The sequence below is a fragment of the Scyliorhinus torazame genome, chromosome 1 (genome assembly GCF_047496885.1).
Source record: "Scyliorhinus torazame isolate Kashiwa2021f chromosome 1, sScyTor2.1, whole genome shotgun sequence".
In the NCBI taxonomy this organism is placed as follows: Eukaryota; Metazoa; Chordata; class Chondrichthyes; order Carcharhiniformes; family Scyliorhinidae; genus Scyliorhinus; species Scyliorhinus torazame.
This window is the reverse complement of record NC_092707.1, coordinates 64,947,117-64,974,885: the sequence shown is the minus strand read 5'-3', so window position 1 is coordinate 64,974,885 and position 27,769 is coordinate 64,947,117. Positions and strand designations below refer to the sequence as shown.

General features: G+C 50.0%; 1 protein-coding gene across 1 annotated transcript in view; it reads left to right on the top strand.

Moving 5' to 3' along the window:
* aacs (acetoacetyl-CoA synthetase) overlaps nt 1–27,769 on the top strand; it is a 234,282-nt gene that overhangs the window by 195,489 nt on the left and 11,024 nt on the right. Inside the window, exons 13-15 of the mRNA XM_072495803.1 lie at nt 13,209–13,322; nt 22,481–22,606; nt 26,339–26,408. Of these exons, the coding sequence (XP_072351904.1) occupies nt 13,209–13,322; nt 22,481–22,606; nt 26,339–26,408 (310 nt within the window). The remainder of the gene's footprint in view (nt 1–13,208; nt 13,323–22,480; nt 22,607–26,338; nt 26,409–27,769) is intronic.

Here is a 27,769-nt window from a genome sequence, read left to right as displayed (position 1 = left end):
TAATAGATTTTGAGTCATAATAAATAACAGCTTGCAGGCTTACTCCCAAAAGGTATAAATATGCAGGAAACGTGACTAGCTGATCGCTGCACGTATAGACAATTCGTCTACGTGGTCATCGTAGATTATTACCTGTAATATATTTGAGCAAGTTTATTTCCTCAAAACAAGAAGTTAATTTCCAACAGCCGTTTCTCCTCTCTAATTTTCAGTTTGGGGACATTATTATGCCCATTGTAAATGTTTCGGTTGAGGGTAATGACTACACTGCTTCTCGGTTTTCAGTAAACTATATTGCTGCAAAATTTATAATGACTCACATACAACCTTGAGATGGGGAATAATTTTTTTGCCCTCCCATGGAGCCCATCACCTTGTCTCGTAAAATTTGTGGCTGGGGAAGAATGGTGACTCGTGCATAGCTGCTGCAGCTGGATACCACTGTGTGGTGCTATTGTGCACATCGTATTCGGTCTGCTCGCTCAGTTTCAGTGTTGGGAATGCTCACCAGCGTGGATTACTTTCGCTTCCTCGCCATTTACTGTAAAGATGAAATCCAAGAATTAATATATTAAATGTGTCAGACATTTTGAAGGAAGGAACATTGACACATCTGTCCAGTGACCGACTCTACCCATTGAGCTACTTGGCACATTTTTGGTAAATTTTTAATCTCTCGTTGCTTCTCCTTTCCTAAAAGTGTCAAACTATGTTTGGGCTTACATTCCAGAGGTAAGGGATCTTCCACGATAGTCTTATAGGTCATGCTTAAATAAAACCTTAATGTATCTCTATAATAAGTATTGTTGAATACTTAAACCATGGAGGCTACTGTGGCCTGCCCGATGCTGTTCACACTCAATGTCCGCAAATATACACTTCGAATCAGACCCACTCCCTATATAGAACATATAGAACATAGAACGATACAGTGCAGTACAGGCCCTTCGGCCCACGATGCTGCACCAAAACAAAAGCCATCTAACCTACACTATGCCATTATCATCCATATGCTTATCCAATAAACTTTTAAGTGCCCTCAATGTTGGCGAGTTCACTACTGTTGCAGGTAGGGCATTCCACGGCCTCACCACTCTTTGCGTAAAGAACCTACCTCTGACCTCTGTCCTATATCTATTACCCCTCAGTTTAAAGTTATGTCCCCTCGTGCCAGGCATTTCCATCCGCGGGAGAAGGCTCTCACTGTCCACCCTATCTAACCCCCTGATCATTTTGTATGCCTCTATTAAGTCTCCTCTTAATCTTCTTCTCTCTAACGAAAACAACCTCAAGTCCATCAGCCTTTCCTCATAAGATTTTCCCTCCATACCAGGCAACATCCTGGTAAATCTCCTCTGCACCCGCTCCAAAGCCTCCACGTCCTTCCTCTAATGCAGTGACCAGAACTGTACGCAATACTCCAAATGCGGCTGTACCAGAGTTTTGTACAGCTGCAACATGACGTCCCGACTCCGGAACTCAATCCCTCTACCAATAAAGGCCAACACTCCATAGGCCTTCTTCACAACCCTATCAACCTGGGTGGCAACTTTCAGGGATCTAAGTACATGGACACCTAGATCCCTCTGCTCATCCACACTTTCAAGAACTTTACCATTAGCCAAATATTCCGCATTCCTGTTATTCCTTCCAAAGTGAATCACCTCAGACTTCTCTACATTAAACTCCATTTGCTACCTCTCAGCCCAGCTCTGCAGCTTATCTATGTCCCTCTGTAACCTGCTACATCCTTCCACACTGTCGACAACACCACCGAATTTAGTGTCGTCTGCAAATTTACTCACCCACCCTTCTGCGCCTTCCTCTAGGTCATTGATAAAAATGACAAACAGGAACGGCCCCAGAACAGATCCTTGTAGTACGCCACTTGTAACTGAACTCCATTCTGAACATTTCCCATCAACCACCACCCTCTGTCTTCTTTCAGCTAGCCAATTTCTGATCCACATCTCTAAATCACCCTCAATCCCCAGCCTCCGTATTTTCTGCAATAGCCTACCGTGGGGAACCTTATCAAATGCTTTACTGAAATCCATATACACCACATCAACTGCTCTACCCTCGTCTACCTGTTCAGTCACCTTCTCAAAGAACTCGATAAGGTTTGTGAGGCATGACCTACCCTTCACAAAGCCATGCTGACTATCCCTGATCATATTATTCCTATCTAGATGATTATAAATCTTGTCTCTTATAATCCCCTCCAAGACTTTACCCACTACAGACGTGAGGCTCACCGGTCTATAGTTGCTGGGGTTGTCTCTGCTCCCCTTTTTGAACAAAGGGACCACATTTGCTACCTCCAGTCCTCTGGCACTATTCCTGTAGGCAATGGTGACATAAAAATCAAAGCCAAAGGTCCAGCAATCTCTTCCATTAGTGAGGCTAAAACCTAAACTTGCGATAAGGCTAACTCAAAACCAGGATGGACTTAACGAGACCTTTTAGATTATTGGTGGAATAGTTTATTGGTGGAATAGCTATTTGGAGTTTGTCCAAATAAAAGCTATCTCCCAAATAAAAAACAGTGCTCCATACACTACCTTGAGCTGCATCAGACTTATCCCCGCACAGGAGGAGGTGGAGTTGACTCTGTACTGCGCCTCATTCCAGAGTCCTCCCCCTATCTCCATGCCCGGTTCCTCCCCCCACTTTTGTCTGGTCTCGTTCAGTGGATTCCTGACCTTTTCTATGAGTCTCCTGTATGTGTTGCTGCACTTGTCATCCCCTAACCAGTCTATTCCTACTATTGTGTCCAAGAAAGTTTTGCCTCCTTGTAGAGGTGGTTACCCACCTGCAAATACCTGGGCTTGATCCCTTTCGGGAGTTGGAGCTCCTCTTGAGTTCTCCCAGAGTTGCCAGTCTGTCATCCATATACATGTCCTCAACTGTCAGTGTCCTCTGTCTCTCTTCTCTCCCCACATCCCAAAGGTAGCGTCATACCCTTCCAGGGCAGACCTGTGGTTGTTGCAGATGGGGCCCCTGTGGACATCTCGCCCAGTTCAAAATGGGCACCTGAATTAATTCCACGTCTTTAAGGTATCTATTACCACTGGGCTCCTGGAGTGTGTGTGTGTGGGAGGGCCGGGAGTGGCGCGGTGGCCAACGCTCGGAGAAAGTTCTTCTGCAGGAGGCCTCCTCCATTCAGACCCAGTCCACCTCCGGCTCCCTTAGTCACCCCCTTGTCTCCTCCACGTTGGCTGCCTCGTGGTAGAACAGAAGATTTGGCAAGGCCAGGCCCTCCCACCTGCTGCCGCCCCCGTAGAATGGATTTCCCTATTCCAGGAACTCTTTCCCCACCGCCATGATTAATTTGTTGACCTTGGTGAAGAAAGATTTGGGGATGAAGATCGGGAACGATCTGATGAATACGAGGAGGAACCTAGGGAGTATGTTCATTTTGATCTTCTGTACCATTCCCACTCGCGAAAAAGGGAGCAAGTCCGATCTTTACAGGTCCCTCTTCAACGCCTCCACCAGGATGGAGAGGTTCCATTTGAGGGTCCTCTTCCAGGTGTGGGCCACTTGGATCCCCAGGAACCTGAACTTGGTTTGGGTTACTTTGATCATAGTTCCTCCAGCTCCACTACCCTTGGGGGTTTACCGGGAAGATATTGCTTTTTCCCAGGTTGAATTTGTAACCTGAGAAGGTGGCGAACCTCCTGAGGAGTCCGGTTATCTTTTCCCTGCTGGCTAGGGGGTTTGACGCGTAGAGGAGCAGGTCATCTGCATAGAGTGAGACTCTATGCTCTCCGCCTCCCACATTCAAAGAACAAAGAACAAAGAAATGTACAGCACAGGAACAGGCCCTTCGGCCCTCCAAGCCCGTGCCGACCATGCTGCCCGACTAAACTACAATCTTCTACACTTCCTGGGTCCGTATCCCTCTATTCCCATCCTATTCATGTATTTGTCAAGATGCCCCTTAAATGTCACTATCGTCCCTGCTTCCACCACCTCCTCCGGTAGCGAGTTCCAGGCACCCACTACCCTCTGCGTAAAAAACTTGCCTCGTACATCTACTCTAAACCTTGCCCTTCTGACCTTAAACCTATGCCCCCTAGTAATTGACCCCTCTACCCTGGGGAAAAGCCTCTGACTATCCACTCTGTCTATGCCCCTCATAATTTTGTATACCTCTATCAGGGTTCCCCTCAACCTCCTTCGTTCCAGTGAGAACAAACCGAGTTTATTCAACCGCTCCTCATAGCTAATGCCCTCCATACCAGGCAACATTCTGGTAAATCTCTTCTGCACCCTCTCTAAAGCCTCCACATCCTTCTGGTAGTGTGGCGACCAGAATTGAACACTATACTCCAAGTGTGGCCTAACTAAGGTTCTATACAGCTGCAACATGACTTGCCAATTCTTATACTCAATGCCCCGGCCAATGAAGGCAAGCATGCCGTATGCCTTCTTGACTACCTTCTCCACCTGTGTTGCCCCTTTCAATGACCTGTGGACCTGTACTCCTAGATCTCTTTGACTTTCAATACTCTTGAGGGTTCTACCATTCACCGTATATTCCCTACCTGCAATTAGACCTTCCAAAATGCATTACCTCACATTTGTCCGGATTAAACTCCATCTGCCATCTCTCCGCCCCAGTCTCCAGACAATCTAAATCCTGCTGTATCCTCCGACAGTCCTCATCGCTATCCGCAATTCCACCAACCTTTGTGTCGTCTGCAAACTTACTAATCAGACCAGTTACATTTTCCTCCAAATCATTTATATATACTACAAAGAGCAAAGGTCCCAGCACTGATCCCTGTGGAACACCACTGGTCACAGCCCTCCAATTAGAAAAGCATCCTTCCATTGCTACTCTCTGCCTTCTATGGCCTAGCCAGTTCTGTATCCACCTTGCCAGCTCACCCCTGATCCCGTGTGACTTCACCTTTTGTACTAGTCTACCATGAGGGACCTTGTCAAAGGCCTTACTGAAGTCCATATAGACAACATCCACTGCCCTACCTGCATCAATCATCTTAGTGACCTCCTCGAAAAACTCTATCAAGTTAGTGAGACATGACCTCCCCTTCACAAAACCATGCTGCCGCTCACTAATACGTCCATTTGCTTCCAAATGGGAGTAGATCCTGTCTCGAAGAATTCTCTCCAGTAATTTCCCTACCACTGAAGTAAGGCTCACCGGCCTGTAGTTCCCGGGATTATCCTTGCTACCCTTCTTAAACAGAGGAACAACATTGGCTATTCTCCAGTCCTCCAGGACATCCCCTGAAGACAGCGAGGATCCAAAGATTTCTGTCAAGGCCTCAGTAATTTCCTCTCCAGCCTCCTTCAGTATTCTGGGGTAGATCCCATCAGGCCCTGGGGACTTATCTACCTTAATATTTTTTAAGACACCCAACACCTCTTCTTTTTGGATCTCAATGTGACCCAGGCTATCTACACATCCTTCTCCAGACTCAACATCTACCAATTTCTTCTCTTTGGTGAATACTGATGCAAAGTATTCATTTAGTACCTCACCCATTTCCTCTGGCTCCACACATAGATTCCCTTGCCTATCCTTCAGTGGGCCCACCCTTTCCCTGGCTACCCTTTTGCTTTTTATGTACGTGTAAAAAGCCTTGGGATTTTCCTTAACCCTATTTGCGAATGACTTTTCGTGACCCCTTCTAGCCCTCCTGACTCCTTGCTTAAGTTCCTTCCTACTTTCCTTATATTCCACGCTGGCTTCATCTGTTCCCAGCCTTTTAGCCCTGATAAATGCCTCCTTTTTCTTTTTGACGAGGCCTACAATATCTCTCGTCATCCAAGGTTCCCGAAAATTGCCGTATTTATCCTTCTTCCTCACAGGAACATGCCGGTCCTGAATTCCTTTCAACTGCCACTTGAAAGACTCCCACATATCAGATGTTGATTTGCCCTCAAACATCCGTCCCCAATCTATGTTCTTCAGCTCCCGCCTAATATTGTTATAATTAGCCTTCCCCCAATTTAGCACATTCATCCTAGGACCACTCTTATCCTTGTCCACCAGTACTTTAAAACTTACTGAATTGTGGTCACTGTTACCGAAATGCTCCCCTACTGAAACATCTACCACCTGGCCGGGCTCATTCCCCAATACCAGGTCCAGTACCGCCCCTTCCCTAGTTGGACTGTCTACATATTGTTTTAAGAAGCCCTCCTGGATGCTCCTTACAAACTCCGCCCCGTCTAAGCCCCTGGCACTAAGTGAGTCCCAGTCAATATTGGGGAAGTTGAAGTCTCCCATCACCACAACCCTGTTGTTTTTACTCTTTTCCAAAATCTGTCTACCTATCTGCTCCTCTATCTCCCGCTGGCTGTTGGGAGGCCTGTAGTAAACCCCCAACATTGTGACTGCACCCTTCTTATTCCTGATCTCTACCCATATAGCCTCACTGCCCTCTGAGGTGTCCTCTCGCAGTACAGCTGTGATATTCTCCCGAACCAGTAGCGCAACTCCGCCTCCCCTTTTACATCCCCCTCTATCCCGCCTGAAACATCTAAATCCTGGAACGTTTAGCTGCCAATCCTGCCCTTCCCTCAACCAGGTCTCTGTAATAGCAACAATATCATAGTTCCAAGTACTAATCCAAGCTCTAAGTTCATCTGCCTTACCCGCAATACTTCTTGCATTAAAACATACGCACTTCAGGCCACCAGACCCGCTGTGTTCAGCAACTTCTCCCTGTCTGCTCTGCCTCAGAGCCACACTGTCCCTATTCCCTAGTTCTCCCTCAATGCTCTCACCTTCTGACCTATTGCTCCCGTGCCCACCCCCCTGCCATACTAGTTTAAACCCTCCCGTGTGACACTAGCAAACTTCGCGGCCAGGATATTTATGCCTCTCCGGTTTAGATGCAACCTGTCCTTCTTATACAGGTCACACCTGCCCCGGAAGAGCTCCCAGTGGTCCAGATAATGGAAACCCTCCCTCCTACACCAGCTGTTTAGCCACGTGTTTAGCTGCTCTATCTTCCTATTTCTAGCCTCACTGGCACGTGGCACAGGGAGTAATCCCGAGATTACAACCCTCGAGGTCCTGTCTTTTAACTTTCTGCCTAGCTCCCTGGACTCCTGCTGCAGGACCTCATGCCCCTTCCTGCCTATGTCGTTAGTACCAATATGTACAACGACCTCTGCCTGTTTGCCCTCTCCCTTCAGGATGCCCTCTACCCGTTCGGAGACATCCTGGACCCTGGCACCAGGGAGGCAACATACCATCCTGGAGTCTCTTTCACGTCCACAGAAGCGCCTATCTGTGCCCCTGACTATAGAGTCCCCTATTACTATTACTCTTCTGCGCTTTGACCCTCCCTTCTGAACATCAGAGCCAGCCGTGGTGCCACTGCTCTGGCTGCTGCTGTTTTCCCCTGGGAGGCTATCCCCCCCGACAGTATCCAAAGGGGTATATCTGTTCGAGAGGGGGACAACCACAGGGGATTCCTGCACTGACTGCCTGCCCTTTCTGGTGGTCACCCATTTCTCTGCCTGCACCTTGGGTGTGACCACATCTACATAACTGCGATCTATGACGCTTTCCGCCACCTGCATGCTCCTAAGTGCATCAAATTGCCGCTCCAACCGAACCATGCGGTCTGTGAGGAGCTCCAGTTGGGTGCACTTTCTGCAGATGAAGCCATCCAGGACGCTGGAAGCCTCCTGGACCTGCCACATCTCACAGTCAGAGCACAGCACCCCTCTAACTGACATTGCGTCAATTAATTAAAATTAAAATTTAAATTAAAATTTTTTTTTAAAAAAAATATATATTTTTTAAAATCTCAAAGTTACAGTTGACTATCTGTTTCCTAGCACTAGATTTCTAATAGAAATGCGAAAGCTAAATATAGTACTCTCCGATCTCTGGCTTAGATATCCTCTAAATTATAATTCCGTAATTATGTTTAATTAGTTACCAATGCTCAGTTTTTTTAATTTAGTGTAGAATCCCAATCAGCCACTCAGGCCACAGCTTCTGTGATTTCACTTCAGTTTCCCCCCCGACACACACAATTTGAAAAAGGTACAAAAGTAAAAATGCGTAAAAATCACTTACTTACCTTCTTTGTGTTAATATTAAAATATGGTACTTACCTCACACCAATGGGTTTCCTCTCCACCAGAATTTATTGGTGAGGGTCTTCTCAGAGGTCCGCGGGTTCCCGCCTTAAATACTAAAATATTTTTTAAAAACAGAAAAGAGGGACCGAAAACGGGACCAGGTAAATGTTTTTAAAGCACAGACTTACCTCCCAGCAATCACTTCCGCACTGCCCCCGCTGAAATTGACAAACCAGCTCCTCCTCTCCCGCCGAAATCGACTGGCCTGCCCCTGCAAAGACAAGTGTTTTTAAAGCACAGACTTACCTCCCAGCAATCACTTCCGCACTGCCCCCGCTGAAATTGACAAACCAGCTCCTCCTCTCCCGCCAAAATCATGTCTTTCTTTCTCTTGGCATTTTGCACTCCGTCTTCTTGCCATGTACGCTCTTACTGTTTATCCAGACCATTATCCTGGATGGTCAGTGGCATCAAAATAGTACTCCTTTGCCTGGTATGTGACCCATAACCTGGCAGGGCAGAGCATGCCAAACCATACCTTGCTTTTGTACAGGGTGGTGGTTCCTCGCCTCTAGGCCGCTGCCGAAGCGGCTTGTGGGCGCAGTCCACCTACAGGGGCTTGAGGAAGCTCTCTTTGCCGACCAGTTGCATGAAAATCTGAGACATATTCCGTGGGGTTCTTTCCCTCCATTCCTTCCGGCAGCCCCACTATTCTCAATTCTGGGGGCGAGACCTATTCTCCTGGTCATCGATTTTCCATTGGGTCTTGATCAGGCTCACCACCTCGGTATCCAGTGCTGTGATTTGCTCTCCTTGGTCTGTGGGGGCCTTCTCCAGGTCTCTTGTCTTTGATTCTTGGGCCTCCAGCCGCCACTTCATTTTGACCATCGCCTCCCTCATGAGGACCGTTGCCGTTTCCACTGCCATCTCTACGGCTGCCAGGAGGTCTCTTTTTTTTGCTCCTCTGTGTCTATGGAGTTCAGTGGTGTTAAAGCCCTTGAATTTGTTCATCAGCGCCTGGGTTGGGTCTACGTTGAGAACTCCATGGTGACGGCCCTTCCTGTTTCTGTGCCACCTCGTATGGCTGCCGGCTCCAAGGTTGAAGTTTCCCTCCCCTCGTCTTTGATGACTTTCCTTGTGGGCAGATGGTCATTTTACTTTTTCGTAATTTCTTTTGTTGTGGTCAGTGGGGGTTAGGTTGTGGGGGGTGTGTCCTGGATAATTTTGGTGCCCATTCGATGGAGTTAAAAGGTTGGTTTTAACGTTTTCATATGGGAACCACCTTGAATGCGACCGCTCAGCACATGGTCGCCCCGGAAGACAGCTATTCTTTTACACACATCAAGGAACAATTGTATTCCTCAAGTTTTTCTGCCAATTTTTGTGGGGTTTTTTTGAAAATAGAAGACGTTTCCCTTTGGGCAGATAAGCCAGAGGTGCCGGAGCCTGCGCGGGAGCCATTCGAGATGTGGGCGCTAGTCCGTGCCGCCGCACCAGGAGTCCCTTGAATATTAGTCGACAAGATAGATCATTTAAATTGTCTCATCTTTCTGCACTGTGTAGTCAAGTTTATTTTTGTGTGTTCAAAACCTGTGGAATCCTGGTGTCTTTATTTACCCGGTGAGCGTCTTGAATCTCAAACTTTATCTACTTTAAACAAAACATTGTTGGTCCCTAACCGGATCTCCCTCCACAACCTAGGCACTGTCCAAGGATCATAGCACTCCTTTACGTAAACATTTACATTTTCTAGAATCAATCCAAAGTGGTTCTTAATGTCCGTGGATGTATCCCTGTTTTTTTATTTCAGCATGGTAATGTAAAATCTTAGAATTGCTTTCACAATAAGATCGTCTTTTCTTGGAGACTCTCCCTGGAGCCTAAGCTCTGCTTGCTTTACCTCCCCATGAATTTAGTCTTTTTAAATTGAGCTCGAGCTTCCACCCACATTCTTGTGCGGTGAACCAGAGAGGCTTTTCTTCGGCCTCCAGCTGCTCCCTCGTTCTCCACATTCAGGCAGACCCCCAAAAGGCTGTAGGGAAGCATGTAACCTGATCTTTACAATGGCTTCCGTGGCTTTCCTCCCCATGGTGATGTGAATCATACGGGCATCATATTTAGATAGAAATGCTATTTAGCTCTCCATCAGAGCCCAACTCTTTCATCTTGGATCTAAATGGACCAGTTTAAAGCACAGTTGTTTACAAACTGACATTCTCAGCAATTTCTCAAACTTTGGAGACTCTCCGTCTCCGCTTTGCCATTGTCTCCCGTGTGCAAGTGCCTTGCAGCTTTTTTCAGTAAAACAACTTAAGCCTGCTTTTGATCTTTAGCAATCCAAGCACTCGCGCTTACTGTCAGGCAGACTTCTGAGCAGATATTATGACCCCATTCATCTTACCTTAAATTTAAGGGCACTTACAGCCTCCTTCGAGGCAATGTCCAAAGTGGTGGGGATAAGGGTGGAGCCATGTCCGAAAGTGGCGGTCTTCGGGGTATCAGATCAGATCTGACTGTCCGACCTCTCAGAATCTCTCCGAATAGAGAAAATCAAATTTGCCATCCGAGGGTCAAGACGATGGCTTCCACAGAACGTGGGGGCCATTCACCCAATTGTTCCGGGACCTGTTTGTGGCCAACGAACAAGCAGAAGAATAGCCAGGTAGCCAAGAATCAGGGGAAAGTAGCCGAGGTGGGGGAGGGAGGGATAGACCGGGGGGGGGGGGGGGGGGGAATAGCAGCTAAACCTAAGCGAAAAGAAAGGCGAACCACAAGAGAATGGGGGGGGGGGGGGGGGGGCGGGGGGGAGGGGAGGAGAAGGGGGGGAGGAGGAGGGAAGAGGGAGGAGACGGAACAATAGAGGGGAACCAGTGAGGTGGGGGGGGAGGCAAGGGAATGACAGCCGGAAGGAGGGCACGGGAAATAATAACAAACTTAGCATCTACAGGAGCAGAGAACAAGGAAAATCTGGGTGAAAGACGGGACGAACGGCTGAAGCGGAGGTGATCACGAGACGACAACGGCAGCAAAAACCGTCCGGGAGAAGCGAGCGATAATACCAACACCAGATCCATTCGCGTATTGCCCTCTGTAATTGTTCTGTATTTGTTTCCCCGGCACCCAAATGTATATGTGCCCCCCCCCCCCCCAGTTTCCCCCTCCCCACAAACAGGTGCCTACTTCTGTGCTAAAAACAATACTGCTAATTGTACAGAGCTGCTGTTGTTGAGCTTGCACATAATACCCTACCAGTTATTTTATTTTAACTTTTTTGTTGTTTGTTTTGTTTTTTGTGTGTTCCCTTCTCTTCTAATATATATATATATATATATATATATATATGTGTGTGTATTCTATTTTGTGTACATACGGTAAATATACTTTATTCAAAAACCCAATAAAAAACATTTATAAAAAAAATTTAAGGACACTTAAACCCAAATCATTGCAATGCTAGAAAACTTGTTACAAGAGGGACAATTTGCATTCAGTAACTTGATGTGATGTAGAGCTTTGGAATCCTTGTTAATATTTGTACCAAGCATTTGTATGCATACAGTTAAATGTGGAGCAGCTTTTCTCAATGTAGTTTAAACATTCAGCTTGTGTGAGCTATGCTGTCTTTGGCGCTGTAGATTTAAAAAAATAAACTGTTTGCGACCATTTTCTACAAGTATGAGCAATTTGAAGTATTTCCAGTATTTTGTTTGTGAATATGGGATTTAGAATTATACGTGTGTATATGAAATAGGACTATGCCATTCGACTCCTCTAACCCCCCCCCCCACACACACACACACACACAGGGCGGGATTCTCCCAGCCCCGCGCCGGGCCCGCGCAGTGCGGAGAATCGGCGTAGGCGCGGTGCCGGTCGCGGGTCGCTCTACGCGGCTGGCCCGACCGCCGCTTCTCCGGCCCGGATGGGCCAAGCAGCCGTAAGTAAAGAGCCGAGTCTCACCACCGCCGTTCTAACCTGCTCTGGGCCGGTGGGACCTCGGCGTGTCAGGGTCGGGTGGCGGCCTGTGGGGTGGGGAGGGGGCGAGGACGGGGCCAACCCCGGGGGGGGGGGTCTCCGATGTGGCCTGGCCCGCGATTGGGACCCACCAATCGGCGGGCCAGCCTCTGTGGCTGGGGGCCTCCTTTCCTACATGCCGGCCCCCTGTGCCATGTTGCGTCGGGGCTGGCTGGTTGAAGGAGGCCACTGTGCATGTGCGCGTTGGCGCCGGCGCGGCATGTCCTCATTGGCGCCGACGCAACTGTGCATGCGCGGACGCCACGGCGCCCAGTTCGTGCCGGGACCTGCAGCTGGAGCGGCGCAAACAGCTCCAGCGCCGTGCTGACCCCCTGTAGGGGCCAGAATTAGACATGGGAGCGGCCCGTTCACGCCGGTGTAAAACGTGACGCCGTTTACAACGGCGTGGACACTCTACTGCGGGATTAGAGAATCCCGCCCATAACCTTCAACTCCCCTGTTGGCCAAGTATCTATCTACCTTTCCCTTAAAAGTATTCAGTGACCCTGCCTCCACTGCCCTCTGGGAAGAAAGTTCCAAAGATTCACAATCCTCGGAGAAAAAAAAACTCTTCTCATCTCAGTCTTTAATGGGGGGCCCCTTATTTTTAAACTGTGCCCCCTAGTTCTAGTCTCACCCACCAGGTGAAGCATCATTCAGCATCCACCCTGTCAAGTTGCCTCAGGAATTTGTGCTTCAATAAGATCAGCTCTCATTTTCTAAACTCCAATGGATATGGGCCCAGCCAGTACAGCCTTTCCTGGTAAGATAATCCCCCTCCCTTCCATGCCAGCTATCAGTCGAGTGAACCTTTACTGAACTGCTTCTAATGCATTCATATCCTTCCTTAAATAAGGAGACCAAAACAGTATACAGTGCTCTTGTTGTGGCCTCACCAATGCCCTGCACAACTGTGGCAAAATATCCCAACTTTTATATATTCCATTTCCCTTGCAATAAACGGCAACATTCCGTTGCATTCCTAATTACTTGCTTTTGTTAAAGGACTCCTCTTCAGATGGGAATTGAGCAAACAGCAAAGTGGTTTGAGTTATTACAACAGAGGGACAAAGCTGAAAATAATAAAGTCATTATCTTCTTGTTTCCTGCAGGTGGTACAGACATCATTTCATGTTTCATGGGCCAGAACTTTACCATCCCAGTCTACAGAGGAGAGATACAAGCGAGAAACCTAGGGATGGCTGTGGAAATTTGGAACGAAGAAAGTTAGTGCAATATCTTGGCTTTATATGACCTATTCCACATTTTGTTCCCATCATCTGTTTCTTTCACGTCAATACCCTGCGCGCACACGCAATCATCAATTAAGATGGGGAAACAGCTGAAACAAGGTCCTGGCTCAGCAGGTCCTGCCACAGCAGATCCAGCGGGCTATTCAAACTTCCATTCGCTTAGATGGGAATGGAAGGTCCCAGCACATATATCAGCTGGGATAGAAATCCTGTCAGAAGTGTCTGTAACTAGAACGAGTGCCTCCTGAATTTGAGATTGATTGGTTGCTGGGACCGTAGAAAGATTTGAAGAATTTGCACTAGGGCACAACTGGGTGAAATCTCAGATGTCTTGTACCAAAATGTATCCTTCAGTAACATTGGCCCAACACTGAATTCTACATAAAACCACAGTGTCAGCCATGGCTCAGTGCGTTGAAAGCTTGCCTCTGACTCACAAGGATGCCACTACAGAAATCAAAGCTTTGAAAGAACAAAGAAAAGTACAGCACAGGAATAGGCCCTTCGGCCCTCCAAGCCCGTGCCGACCATGCTGCCCGTCTAACCTAAAACCTTCTACACTTCCAGGGTCCGTATCCCTCTATTCCCATCCTATTCATGTATTTGTCAAGACACCCCTTAAAACTTCACTTTTGTATCTGCTTCCGCCGCCTCCAGCAACGAGTTCCAGGCACCCACTACCATCCGTGTTGAAAAAAACTTCCCTCGCGCATCTCCTCTCAACTTTTCCCCTTGCTATGTCCCCTGGTAATTGACTCTTCCACCCTGGGGTAAAAGCTTCTGACTATCCACTCTGTCCAAGCCCATCATAATTTTGTAGACTTCTATCAAGTCGTCCCACAATCTCCATTGTTCCAGTGAGATCACTGAGTTTATCCAACCTCTCCTCATAGCTAATGCCCTCCATACGAGGCAACATTCTGGTAAATCTCGTCTGTACCCTCTCCAAAGCTTCCACCTACTGGTATGTGACGACCAGAATTGAACACTATATTCCAAGTGTGACCTAACTAAGGTTCTATACAGCTTTAGCATGACTTATCAATTTTTATACTCTATGCCCGGCCGGTGAATGCAAGCATGCCGTATGCCTTCTTGACTACCTTCTCCACCTGAGTTGCCACTTTCAGTGACCTATGAACCTGTACACCCAGATCCCTCTGCCTGTCACTGTTCTTAAGGGGTTCTGCCATTTACTGTATATTTCCCACCTGCATTAGACCTTCCAAAATGCATTACCTCCCATTTGTCCGGATTGAACTCCATCTGCCATCTCTCCACCCAAGTCTCCAACCGATCTATATTCTGCTGTAATCCTCTGACAGTCCTCATCGCTATCTGCAATTCCGCCAACCTTTGTGTCGTCCGCAAACATGCTAATTAGACCAGTTACATTTTCCTCCAAATCATTTATTTATACACTCCAGTGCAGTACCAATGGGGTGCTGCACGGTCGGAGGATAATGTCTGCTTACTCGGGTGGATCTAAAAGGTCCCATATGGCGCTATTTCAAAGAAGAACAGCACAGTTATCCCTAGTGTCCTGGCCAATATTTATCATTCAACCAACATCACTCAAACAGATTATTTGTTCATTCTCACAGAATAATCCTGCTAGTGGGAGTTTCCTGGCATATATTGACTCCGACATTTCAACAGTGACCAGACTTCAAAACTTAGCTGTAAAATGCTTTGAGACATCTGGCAGTCATGAAAAGTGATATATAAATGCCATCTTTCTTTCGAGCAGTTCCGGACAACAATTTAATCGTTTTGAATAAAGTTCCACAGCAAGTGGTGCTGTGTGAAATTTGCTGATGCCTTCTGCAGATGTCCTGAACTGACAACATGATGTTGACAATTGAGTGCATCTGCAATAACCTTTTCGCCTCTAGAATTAATATCAAGGTTTTCTTTAGATATGTATCAATATGTTCCATGTTACGACACCCTGGGCCAGGGCGCGGCCAATTCCAGCCCCCTTAACCCGGAGTCATAACACCATAAAATATATACATACCGTTCAGACATACATACATACAGTTCAGACATACACAGAGGGAAGGAAAGGGGTGAAAATAATAAGTGAAACGAAAAAGACTCTTTGTTTCAGGTGGGTGTTTTTGAGCAGACCTTCCTTCAAAGTACATTTTCATGTCTAGGTCTCTGTTTGCAGCCTGTAATGATTTCACTGTAGATTCGTTCAGGTCTCTGCAGTTTTAGAAATACAGCAACTCACAGCCTTTCTGGAGAGAGAGGAGAGCAGGTCCTTCTCCAGACTGTCCAGGATTCAAACTGTGCTCCTTAGATCTCTGAAAAGCATTCCACTCCATTAAGACCCAATCACCACCTGTTACCGGGCAGAATATGGCTTTTTGGCCAATTCATTGGTCAATTGAACCACGTCCCACTCCATCTCCAGCAGTGCGGTTCAATTCCCGTACCAGCCTCCCCGAACAGGTGCCGGAATGTGGCGACTAGGGGCTTTTCACAGTAACTTAATTTGAAGCCTACTTGTGACAATAAGCGATTTTCATTTAACTTAATTTAATTTCATCTCTTGGGTGCCGAAAAATCTTGAGTTTTTCTGTCCAAAGTTAGCAGTGTGTTCTCTTTTGTAACCTTCAAGTTCCTCATTTCCCCTGCTTGACTTAAAGATACATGTCCATTTAGCATCCAAGGATCAAAATGATAACAGCAAAAATAAAGGGGAAAACAAGGGAATCAACAAGAAGAGCCCTTGCATCTATATGTACCAATCCTGTAATCTGGTCATCTCCAGATTTCCCCCAGGATCAATCACCCCCAATCAATCATTCTCTTATCTACATACTGCCTTTGGTGACATCATCCACAGCTGATGGATTTGTTCTGCACGCATGCTGATCATGTCTATCTCTACCTCCCCATCCTTTCTATGGTACTTCTATGCTATTCCACCACCTGTCTGACAAGGTCATGAATGATGACCTGGTCAACTAAGTAGTAGGGAAACCAAAGCCTTAATTTTTGTTTACTGCCTAACTCTTTACCCTTACTATCTGTACCATCTGCTTCCCTGATTTCTTGAACCATATTGCACACAATCTTGATATTTTGTCTGTTAAACCCAAGACCGAGTTGCAAATATTCTTTTTAAAAAAAAAAAAAAAATTTTTATTAAAGGTTTTCCTAAAATAGCAATAACAAAATGAGAAAGAAAAAAGAACCCAACAGGGTTAAGTACAAAACACAATCTTAAAAAAAAAAGCAACCCCCCAAACCCCTCCCCCTGTACATAAATAATAAATTAACATTAACACCCCGACTTAACACAACAGGTGTACACACCCCCTCAGACCCTCCAGTGTAAATAACATAAACAAAAATAAAGTAAACCCCCGCCCCCCCCCCCCCCCCCCCCCCCCCCCCCCCCCCCAAGCTGCTGCTGCCATTGACAAATGTCTATCGTTCTGCCAGAAAGTCTAAGAATGGTTGCCACCGCCTAAAGAACCCTTGTACCGACCCTCTCAAGGCGAATTTCACCCTCTCCAATTTAATGAACCCTGCCATATCGCTGATCCAGGATTCCACGCTTGGGGCCTTGCATCTTTCCACTGAAGATGAATCCTTCGCCGGGCTACCAGTGACGCAAAGGCCAGCATTCTGACCTCTTTCACCTCCTGCACACCCGGCTCCTCTGCCAGCCCAAATATTGCGAGCCCCCAGCCCGGTTTGACCCTGGATCCTACCACCCTCGACACCGTCCTCGCTACGCCCCTCCAAAATTCCTCCAGCGCTGGGCATGCCCAGAACATATGGGTGTGATTTGCTGGGCTCCCTGAGCACCTAACACACCTGTCCTCACCCCCAAAGAACCAGCTCATCCTTGTCCCGGTCATGTGTGCCCTGTGCAGCACCTTAAACTGTATGAGGCTGAGCCTCGCGCACGAAGAGGAAGATGCCCTCCCTAGGGCATCTGCCCACGTCCTCCTCGATCTCCTCTCCCAACTCCTTCTCCCACTTACCTTTCAACTCCACCACCGAGGCCTCCTCCTCCTCCTGCATCACCTGGTAAGTTTCCGAGATCTTCCCCAATCCCATCCACCCCCCCGAGAGCACCCTGTCCTGTACTGTGTGTGGCAGTAGCCGTGAGAATTTCACCACCTGCCATCTGGCAAACGCCCTTACCTGTAAGTACCTGAAGGTGTTCCCCGGGGGGAGCCCGTACTTCTCTTCCAGCTCACCCAAGCTCGCGAACTTCCCATCCACAAACAGGTCCCCCAACCTTCGTATCCCTGCCATGTGCCATCCCGAAAACCCTCCACCTGTTCTTCCTGGGGTGAACCGGTGTTTCCCCCGTAATGGGGTCCACGCCGAGGCCCCAACTTCCCCCCTATGCCGCTTCCACTGCCCCCAAATTTTGAGGGCCGCCACCACCACCGGGCTTGTGGTATACCTCCTTGGAGGGAGCGGCAGCGGCGCCGTTGCCAGTGCCCCCAGATTCGTACCCACACAGGACGCCGTCTCCAGCCTCTTCCATGCAACCCCCTCCCCCTCCATCACCCACCTGCGCACCATTGTCACATTGGCGGCCCAGTCGTACCCACAGAGCTTGGGCAGCGCCAACCCACCCCTATCTCTATTCCGCTCCAGGAACACCCTTCTCACCCTCGGAGTCCCTCGCGCCCACACGAACCCCATTATACCCCTGTTAACCCGCCTGAAAAAAGCCTTTGGGATAAACACGGGGAGGCACTGGAACAGGAACAAAAACTTTGGGAGCACCGTCATTTTGATTGACTGCACCCTACCCGCCAAGGACAGCGGCAACGCGTCCCACCTCTTGAACTCCTCCATTTGCTCCACTAGCCTTGTAAAGTTAAGCCTATGCAGGGCCCCCCAGCTCCTGGCCACCTGGACCCCCAAATATCTGAAGCTCCTCTCCGCCCTTTTTAGTGGGAGCTCGCCAGTCCCCCTCTCCTGGTCCCCTAGCTGAACTACGAACAGCTCGCTCGTCCCCATATTGAGCTTGTACCCCGAAAAGTCCTCGAATTCCCGAAGGATCCTCATTACCTCTGGCATTCCTCCCACCGGTTCCGCCACATACAGCAGCAGGTCGTCCGCATAAAGCGACACCCTATGCTCCTCCCCACCCCGCAACAACCCCCTCCAGTTCCTCAACTCTCAGTGCCATAGCCAGGGGTTCAATCGCCAGTGCGAAGAGCAGGGGGGACAGGGGACACCCCTGTCTCGTCCCTCGGTGCAACCGAAAGTACTCGGACCTCCTCCTATTTGTGGCCACACTCGCCATCGGGACCTCATACAACAGCCTAACCCACCTGACAAACCCCTCCCCAAACCCGAACCTCTTCAGCACCTCCCACAGGTACCCCCACTCTACCCTATCGAAGGCTTTCTCAGCGTCCATCGCCACCACTATCTCCGCCTCCCCCTCCCTTACCGGCATCATGATAACGTTCAAAAGCCTCCACACATTCGCGTTCAACTGTCTCCCCTTCACAAACCCCGTCTGGTCTTCATGGATGATCTGCGGCACACAATCCTCAATTCTAGTGGCTAAGACCTTCGCCAGCACCTTGGCATCTACATTTAGCAAGGAAATCGGTCTGTAAGACCCACATTGCAGGGGATCCTTGTCCCGCTTCAGGATCAAGGAGACCAGTGCCCGGGACATCGTCGGGGGTAAAGCCCCCCCCTCCCTTGCCTCATTAAAGGTCCTAACTAACAGCGGGCCCAACAGGTCCATATATTTTTTATAGAACTCGACCGGGTAACCGTCCGGCCCCAGTGCCTTCCCCGCCTGCATGCTTCAGCACCTCCAGCCCAATCGGGGCCCCCAGACCCGCCACCAGTTCCTCTTCCACCTTTGGAAACCTCAATTGGTCCAGGAAACAGCCCATCCCTCCCTCCCTCCCGTGGGGGCTCGGTACAATTCCTCATCGAAGTCCCTGAAGACCCCATTGATGCCAACCCCACTCCGCAACACGCTCCCTCCCCTGTCCTTAACTCCCCCCTATCTCCCTAGCTGCATCCCGCTTCCGAAGCTGATACGCCAGCATCCGGCTTGCCTTTTCTCCATACTCGTAGACCGCCCCCTGGGCCTTCCTTACCTGCACCTCTGCCTTTCTGGTGGTCACCAGGTCGAATTCGGCCTGGAAGCTGCCCCTCTTCCTCAACAATCCTTCCTCAGGCTCTTCCGCATACCCCCTGTCTACCCTCACCATCTCCCCTACCAGCCTCTCTCTCGCCCCCCGCTCCCTCCGCTCCTTGTGGGCCCTAATGGAGATCAGCTCTCCCCTCACCACCCCCTTCAGTGCCTCCCATACCATCCCCACTCGGACCTCCCTGTTGTCGTTGGTCTCCAAGTACCTCTCTATACTTCCTCGGACACGCTCGCTCACCTCCTCGTCCGCAAACGGCCCCACCTCCAAGCGCCACAGCGGGCGCTGGTCCCTCTCCTTCCCCATCTCCAAGTCCACCCAATGCGGGGCGTGGTCCGAAATGGCTATTGCCGAATACTCGGTATCCTCTACTCTTGTTATCAGCGCCCTACTCAAAATGAAAAAGTCGATTCGAGAATAAGCCTTATGGACATGTGAGAAGAATGAAAATTCCCTAGCCCCCGGCCTTGCAAATCTCCAAGAGTCCACCCCTCCCATTTGGTCCATAAATCCCGTCAGCACTCTAGCCGCCGCCGGCTTCCTACCCGTCCTAGACCTGGAGCGATCCAGTGCCAGATCCAACACCGTGTTAAAGTCTCCCCCCATTATCAGGCCCCCCACTTCCAAGTCTGGGATCCGACCCAACATACGCTGCATAAAACCAGCATCGTCCCAGTTCGGAGCATACACATTGACCAGTACCACCCTCTCTCCCTGCAACTTACCACTTACCATTATGTACCTACCGCCATTATCTGCCACAATGCTCGACGCCTCGAATGACATCTTCTTTCCCACCAAGATCGCCACCCCTCGATTTTTGGCATCTAGCCCCGAGTGAAACACCTGACACCCACCCTTTCCTCCGTCTTACCTGGCCTGCCACCTTCAGGTGTCTCCTGGAGCATACCCACATCCGCCTTGAGCCCCTTCAGGTGAGCGAATACGCGGGCCCGCTTAACCGGCCCATTCAGTCCCCTTACATTCCAGGTTATCAGCCAGATCAGGGGGCTACCCGCCCCCTCCCCCGCCGACTAGCCATGACCCCTCCTCAGCCAGCCACACGCCCGCACCCCACACCTGGCCCGTTCCCCACAGCAGCATACCCCCGTCTCGACCCCCCCACTCGCTCCAGCTCCTCCTTGACCTTAGCAGCAGCAACTCTACCCCCCCCCCCCATCCTAGCTGGTTTACTCCCCCCATTGCACTTCCGCAAGTCAGCTGACTCCTGCTGACCCCAGCCACTTCCGCCTCCCCTTCGACTCCTCCCATTCTGTGGCACACCCTCCTCTCCCGCTCCCCATCCACAGGCTCTCCCCCTCCGTTCTAAGCGCGGGAAACAATCCTCGCTTCCCCGCCCCGGCCCCGCGCCCCCCCCCAGTCTTCGGTGCTGGAAAAAAGCCCGCGCTCTCCACCTACCAGGCCCCGCCACCAACCAAAACAGTGCCCAACCCGCCCCATCCACCCTCCCCAACCCGGAAGAGAAAAACACAGAGAAAAAGAAACCCAAAACAATGCAAAGGCCCCCCCCCGAACATAAAATAGGCATAATATATCCACCGCAGTCCCCAATCGCCCATTCCGACCCTCAGTCTGTCTCGACCTGAACAAAGGCCCACGCCACCTCCGGAGACTCAAAATAATGGTGCCGGTCCTTGTAGGTGACCCACAGTCGCGCCGGCTGCAACATGCCAAACTTCACCCCCTTCCTGTGCAGCACCGCCTTCGCTCGATTGTACCCGGCCCTCCTCTTCGCCACCTCCGCACTCCAGTCCTGATACATCCGAACCTCCGCGTTCTCCCATCTGCTGCTCCTCTCCTTCTTGGCCCACCTGAGCACACGCTCCCGATCGACGAACCGATGGAACCGCACCAGCACCGCCCGCGGAGTCTCGTTAGCCTTGGGCCTCCTCGCCAACACTCTATGGGCCCCTGGAATGACCCCGCTCCCATCAGCGAGTTCAACATGGTGACAACATAGGCACTCACATCCGGCCCCTCCGGGAGGCCCAGAATCCGTAGATTCTTCCGCCTCGACCGTTTCTCCATCTCCTTGAACCGCTCCTGCCATTTCTAGTGGAGCGCCTCGTGCGCCTCCACCTTTACCGCCAGGACTAAGATCTCGTCCTCATTGTCAGAGATCTTTTGTCGAGCCTCGCGGATCGCCACCCCTTGGGCCGTCTGTGTCTCCAGCAGCTTATCAATAGAAGCCTTCATCGGCTCTAGCAGGTCCGTTTTAATCTCTCTGAGGCAGCGCTGGATACCCTCCTGCTGCTCCTACGCCCACTACATCCACGCTGCCTGGTCTCTGCCTGCCGCCATTTTGTCCTTCTTCCCTCCGTTCTTCGGGTCCACCACCACCTTTTATGTCTCCCCGCTCCTAGTTAAAGCTATATACTGATGTGGAGCTGTTATTAACTCCTTCCCACACCGGGAAACGTCGAAAAAGTGCCATTGGGGGCCCTGAAAAGAGCCCCAAAGTCCGTTTTTGTGGGAGCCGCCGAATGTGCGACTTAGCTCCGCATAGCCGCAACCGGAAGTCTCGAGAGGGAATCCTTTTGGCAATGTTCGCTTCACCAATCTGCCCCAAAAGTCTGTGGAAACTCCTCAAAAAGGTCTGAGAGTCCGTTCCAGACGGGAGCTGCCGAATGCGCGACCTACTCCTCCATGGCCGCCACCCTGGAGCTGTGAAGCCACAGTGCTAGCCACGTGTGCTACCGTGCTGCTCGTTCTGTTACTCTCTTTTTAATTCTAGAACAGTACTCTCATTTTCCACTTCTTCCACTCACCAGGTTCTGTTCCCCAACTCCGCTCCACTTGACCCCAAGCATTGGACCTAACTTCTGCAGCTTGTTGCTATTGAATTTTAGTTCTTAGATGCTACCATAAGTGAGAATTCCTTAATTTGGAAGAATCTATCTTGATAAACTTCACAGAAAAATATATTGTGTTTACTTTTGTTCATAGGGCAATGTCTGTGGGGAGAAAGTGGCGAGCTGGTGTGCACCAAACCCATTCCATGTCAGCCGACATGTTTCTGGAATGATGAGAGTGGCAGCAAGTACCACAAGGCATACTTCTCCAAATTCCCAGGTAAGAGCAGAATATAACTTTCTCTACACTGCAACAATGACAACACTTTCAAAGTACATAACTGGTCTTTGAAGCAATTTGGAGGTCAGGCTTCCTATTATATTTGGTAGGTTCACATAACTTCAGGCTTTAGAGCATCTTACTTCAGCGCTTGATGCCTTAAGATCAAGTTAATGTTGAACTTGGATTTTGAATTAGAGGCTTTATAATGCTGACATTTTAGCCAAATTGTAAAGTCATGCAACGTAAACCAAATTAGCTTGGGTAAGCCACACGTCCATTTGACTCGGGCCAATTCTAATATACATATTAAAATCTTTGTTATGTCATGTATCTTGTGCATCCTTGCTCCATCCAATGGCCACAGTTATTGAATTATTCATTGCAGCCTCTCCTAGTTGCTGAGTCACTTTTGCTGCAAGTGCAAGATAATTCTTTATCTGCTAAATGAGAACCATCTTTTTTGATCCATTTCTACAAGACTGAAACAACCACTTATTGCCATGCCGATAATAGTGTAATCAATTAGAAGGGTCATTAGAATTGCAAGTGTTTAGGATTTATGGAGCATACTTGATGACATTCTGCTAAATATGAATTCAGTCCCATTGTTGATTGTAAAGTATATAAAAGGCCAGTTGAATAATTATAAATTTAATACCTTCCCACCCTCAATTTTTATATATGTATTTATAATGATTGGAATGCATACTTTGTGCTATTTTTCTTGGTACAAATGGGACCAATATAATCAGACATTGTGCAGTGATGCTTTTCATGTGTTAGTTGATCTTATTACAAACTTCAATTTTTATTAACATGTAAATTAAGACGTACAGCTCTCTCCAGTCAGCAAATCACTTGTTAGCTGTCGGAGTGTTATTTCATGTATACGAACGTGCTGTTTTACACAAGTATAGTTGTGGCATCTCTCTCAGTTGAAACACCATCAATTTAGAATATCAAACTGAGACCATCGGTAAAGCTTGTGAATGCTGAGTGTGCATTTTGCTCACTCGCAGCACAGACTGTTTCCCGAAATGAGATTTAACACCCTTGACAGCCAGTAATCTACATAGGTTCTAAGAAAACATCATTGATGCTTTCACTAAATCTAAACTCTTGGTCGCATAGGCAGGTTTAATTGGTGGCATAATGCAACACCATTTAGAGACTTGTATTGCTTTCATCCTAGCTGATGTTGGCACTGGAGAAATCAGACCACAGAGTGGATCTGGTTTGATGGACCATGGGCGGAATTGTCCGTCGGCTGACGCCGGAATCGGGAAACACGATTGGGCGGAGAATCGGTTTTGACGCCAAAACTGTGGTGGGCACTGGTTTCACGCCATATCGCAATTTGTCACGACAGCGATGCCAATGCTTTCCAGTCCGCACGTACAGTAAACACCCGTGGCATTTTATAAAAGGGTCTGACCTGGTATTCTCTGGTGCCTCTGCGATTCTCTACCTCCACTGTGGCGAGTTCCCGACAGTGAGGTTCACTTGTGCTTTGAAAAGTCGTGAATAAGGCGGCGTGATTGCTGAGGGAGAGAGAGGGGGTACGGAAAGTGTCCAATATCGCCATGTTGTGCTGTTGGCCAGGGGGCTTCTGCCAGGGCTGGGGGGTGGCCAGGAGATGGGTCGGGGTGGATGGGCACGGAACACCACTGCTGCGGCCTACAAGGTAGCCATGCTGCTGACTGCTCACTGTGACCTTCGAGCCAAAGGTCATAGATTATCATAGAATTTACAGTGCAGAAGGAGGCCATTCGGCCCATCGAGACTGCACTGGCTCTTGGAAAGAGCACCCTACCCAAGGTCAACACCTCCACCCTATCCCCATAACCCAGTAACCCCTCCCAACACTAAGGGAAACTTTGGACACTAAGGGCAATTTATCATGGCCAATCCACCTAACCCGCACAGCCCCCCCCAGGCCACCTCTCTAAGTGCCCTCTGGTCCCAGCTGACCCATCAGTGGAGTAGGTGCGCTCCAGCGTTACCAGTGCCATCTTGTTGGCTGGGATGAGTATGTGTAGGGATTGTAATGTGGATATGAGGCTGCAGTTTGTCAGATTCCCGAGTGTCAATCATTGACCTGGCGAATCCCGCACTGTTTATCGTTGGAATCGATTGTGTTCCATGTGGCGCCAGTGCCAGCTCCTTAACAGTCACTGAATCGGTCCAGGTGCGGCGCCAGTTTGGCTGTTGTGGAAGTCCACGAATCCTGCCCCGGCGTCAACACTTAGTCTCAGGAACAGAGAATCCAGCCAGCTAATTTTTTTTTTCATCGGTGGAGGGCGGGGCAGTTACTGAACAGATGAACAGGAATTTGCTGATGAACTTTTAGCAAAAGAATGAAACTTTTGGTAATCATGAAAAATGAACTACATTACACTAGACAAAAAGGTTGGAAAGATTTCAATACAGATACCAGAAAATTATTCAAACTTGTACTAACAGACAAATTACAGACCCAAACCCCCAGTGAAGATTTACCACTGTCACAACACCAAGGTTTCTTGCTTGGATTAATTCCGCTTCAAACAGGTTTCCTCTGGCAGACTTCTTAGTTGGAGGGTCTCCCTCATTCATCCGAAAATTTAACTCTAAACTCACTACCACCCTTCAGAAAAAATACATGAGTTACTTAAACTCAGATCCTTATCAAGTTTTTATTTTGTAAGATTTCTTGTTGGAAAGATCAGACCTTCTGCCTCCACATTCTGGCCTGCACACATTAACTGTTACAGCGGCTGCAAGAGTTTCTTCTAGCCCTAACTTTTTCCACAACATGGAACCACCACACAGCTCCTGGGTCATAGAATTTACAGTGCAGAAGGAGGCCGTTCGGCCCATCGAGTCTGCACCAGCCCTTGGAAAGAGCACCCCCACTTAAGCCCACGCCTCCACCCTATCCCCATAATCCCATAATGCAGTAACCCCATCCAACCGTTTTGGATATGAAGGGCAATTTAGCATGGCCAATCCACCTAACCTGCACATCTTTGGACTGTGGGAGGAAACCAGAGCACCCGAAGGAAACCCACACAGACACGGGGAGTACGTGCAGACTCCACACAGCCAGTGGCCAAGCCGAGATTCGAACCTAGGACTCTGGAGCTGTGAAGCAACTGTGCTAACCACTGTGCTACCGTGCTGCCCCACGGGTCATTTCCTGTGTCCCAGTTGCACAACCAGTTGCCAGCGCCCTTGCTGCTTGGCATCGCTTTGCAGACTACTTTCTTTGGGACCTCTCCCTGTCCCCTTCCCTTGTCCTGTGCTTCTCTTCGGACTAAAGCTAACTGACTCCTCAACTGTTCGTTACTAACCTACAAAGTGAGCTGGGAACCTGTCAACACTCTCTTAGCAGGACCCATCCTTGTCACTGGGCAGCAACCACAGTACCAACACTGGGACATGCTATACCTTAAAATGTAACAATGTCCGCAGGGGCACTCCAGCGTAATGAATTGAATACATAACAATATTCAAAACGATGTGGAGGTGTGATCATATATTTTCTTAAAGTTGAATATAACCAGAAATGGACTGTTGATTTGTTTTCTTTTAATCGGTTTGGACAGAAAAAGGTGAAAGGACATAACGCCAGACATTAAGATTTGGGATAATAATACATTTCAATAATTTGTTGCCACAACCGTTTGATGATTATATGAGAAATACTTCAGAGGCCACAATAACCATGACTAATGTCCCCATACTTAGGTATTTGGGCCCATGGTGACTACGCAAAGATAAACCCCAAAACTGGAGGAATTGTGATGCTTGGCCGAAGGTGAGTTTGAGAAATTAAAATCGGTTGTTAGGATTTTCTTAACCTCTGACGTCATTATAACTCACATTTAAAGTAATTGCATCAAGATGTGGCTGCATCAGAAAAAGCTTCCATCAAATTATTATGGAGAGCAAAGTTTGTATGTGAATACTGCCTTTTGTCTTCCTTCAAAACTGGAGTGCTTTCCATTGTGTATCTTTTTGGACGTTCACTGATTTTTCTTTCAAAATGTCTACCAAATGCAAAATAATTCCTTCTACCCAGTCTTTTAATAATTTTCTGGGACATTTCTCCATTGCCAAACCTGTTGCGATGCTCTGATCCTCTGCCAGTCGCATGGAGTAACCCGCCCCGTGCAGGCAGATCCGTGTAGAAACACAATTTACATGTATTTAAATCTGATTAACAGGCAGGACTCTGGGTGTGACCCTCGGGATCGGGGTGCCCTGGCTGAGAGCTCCCATTGCTGCTATCCCGCTCTGTGCACTCCTTAGAGACACAGGTCCCACAGCAGAGGAAGCAAAGGATTAGCGTCCGTGCCCTCTCTCGCCAGTGCCGTCTCTCGCCCCCTCGCCCCGTCCCGCCCCCTCGCCCCGCCCCCTCGCCTCGCCCCGCCTCCTCGCCCCCGCCTCCTCGCCCAGCCTCCTTGCCCCGCCTCCTTGCCCCGCCTCCTTGCCCCGCCCCCTCGCCCCGCCCCTCGCCCGGCCCCCTCGCCCGGCCCCCCACGCCCGGCCCCCCACGCCCGGCCCCCCACGCCCGGCCCCCCACGCCCGGCCCCCCACGCCCGGCCCCCCTCGCCCGGCCCCCCTCGCCCGGCCCCCCTCGCCCGGCCCCCCCTCGCCCCGGCCCCCCCTCGCCCCGGCCCCCCCTCGCCCCGGCCCCCCCTCGCCCCGGCCCCCCTCGCCCCGGCCCCCCCTCGCCCCGGCCCCCCCTCGCCCCGGCCCCCCCCTCGCCCCGGCCCCCCCTCGCCCCGGCCCCCCCTCGCCCCGGCCCCCCCTCGCCCCGGCCCCCCCTCGCCCCGGCCCCCCCTCGCCCCGGCCCCCCCTCGCCCCGGCCCCCCCTCGCCCCGGCCCCCCCTCGCCCCGGCCCCCCCTCGCCCCGGCCCCCCCTCGCCCCGGCCCCCCCTCGCCCCGGCCCCCCCTCGCCCCGGCCCCCCCTCGCCCCGGCCCCCCCTCGCCCCTGCCCCCCCTCGCCCCTGCCCCCCCTCGCCCCTGCCCCCCTCGCCCCTGCCCCCCTCGCCCCTGCCCCCCTCGCCCCTGCCCCTGCCCCCCTCGCCCCTGCCCCCCTCGCCCCGGCCCCCCTCGCCCGGCCCCCCTCGCCCGGCCCCCCCTCGCCCGGCCCCCCCTCGCCCGGCCCCCCCT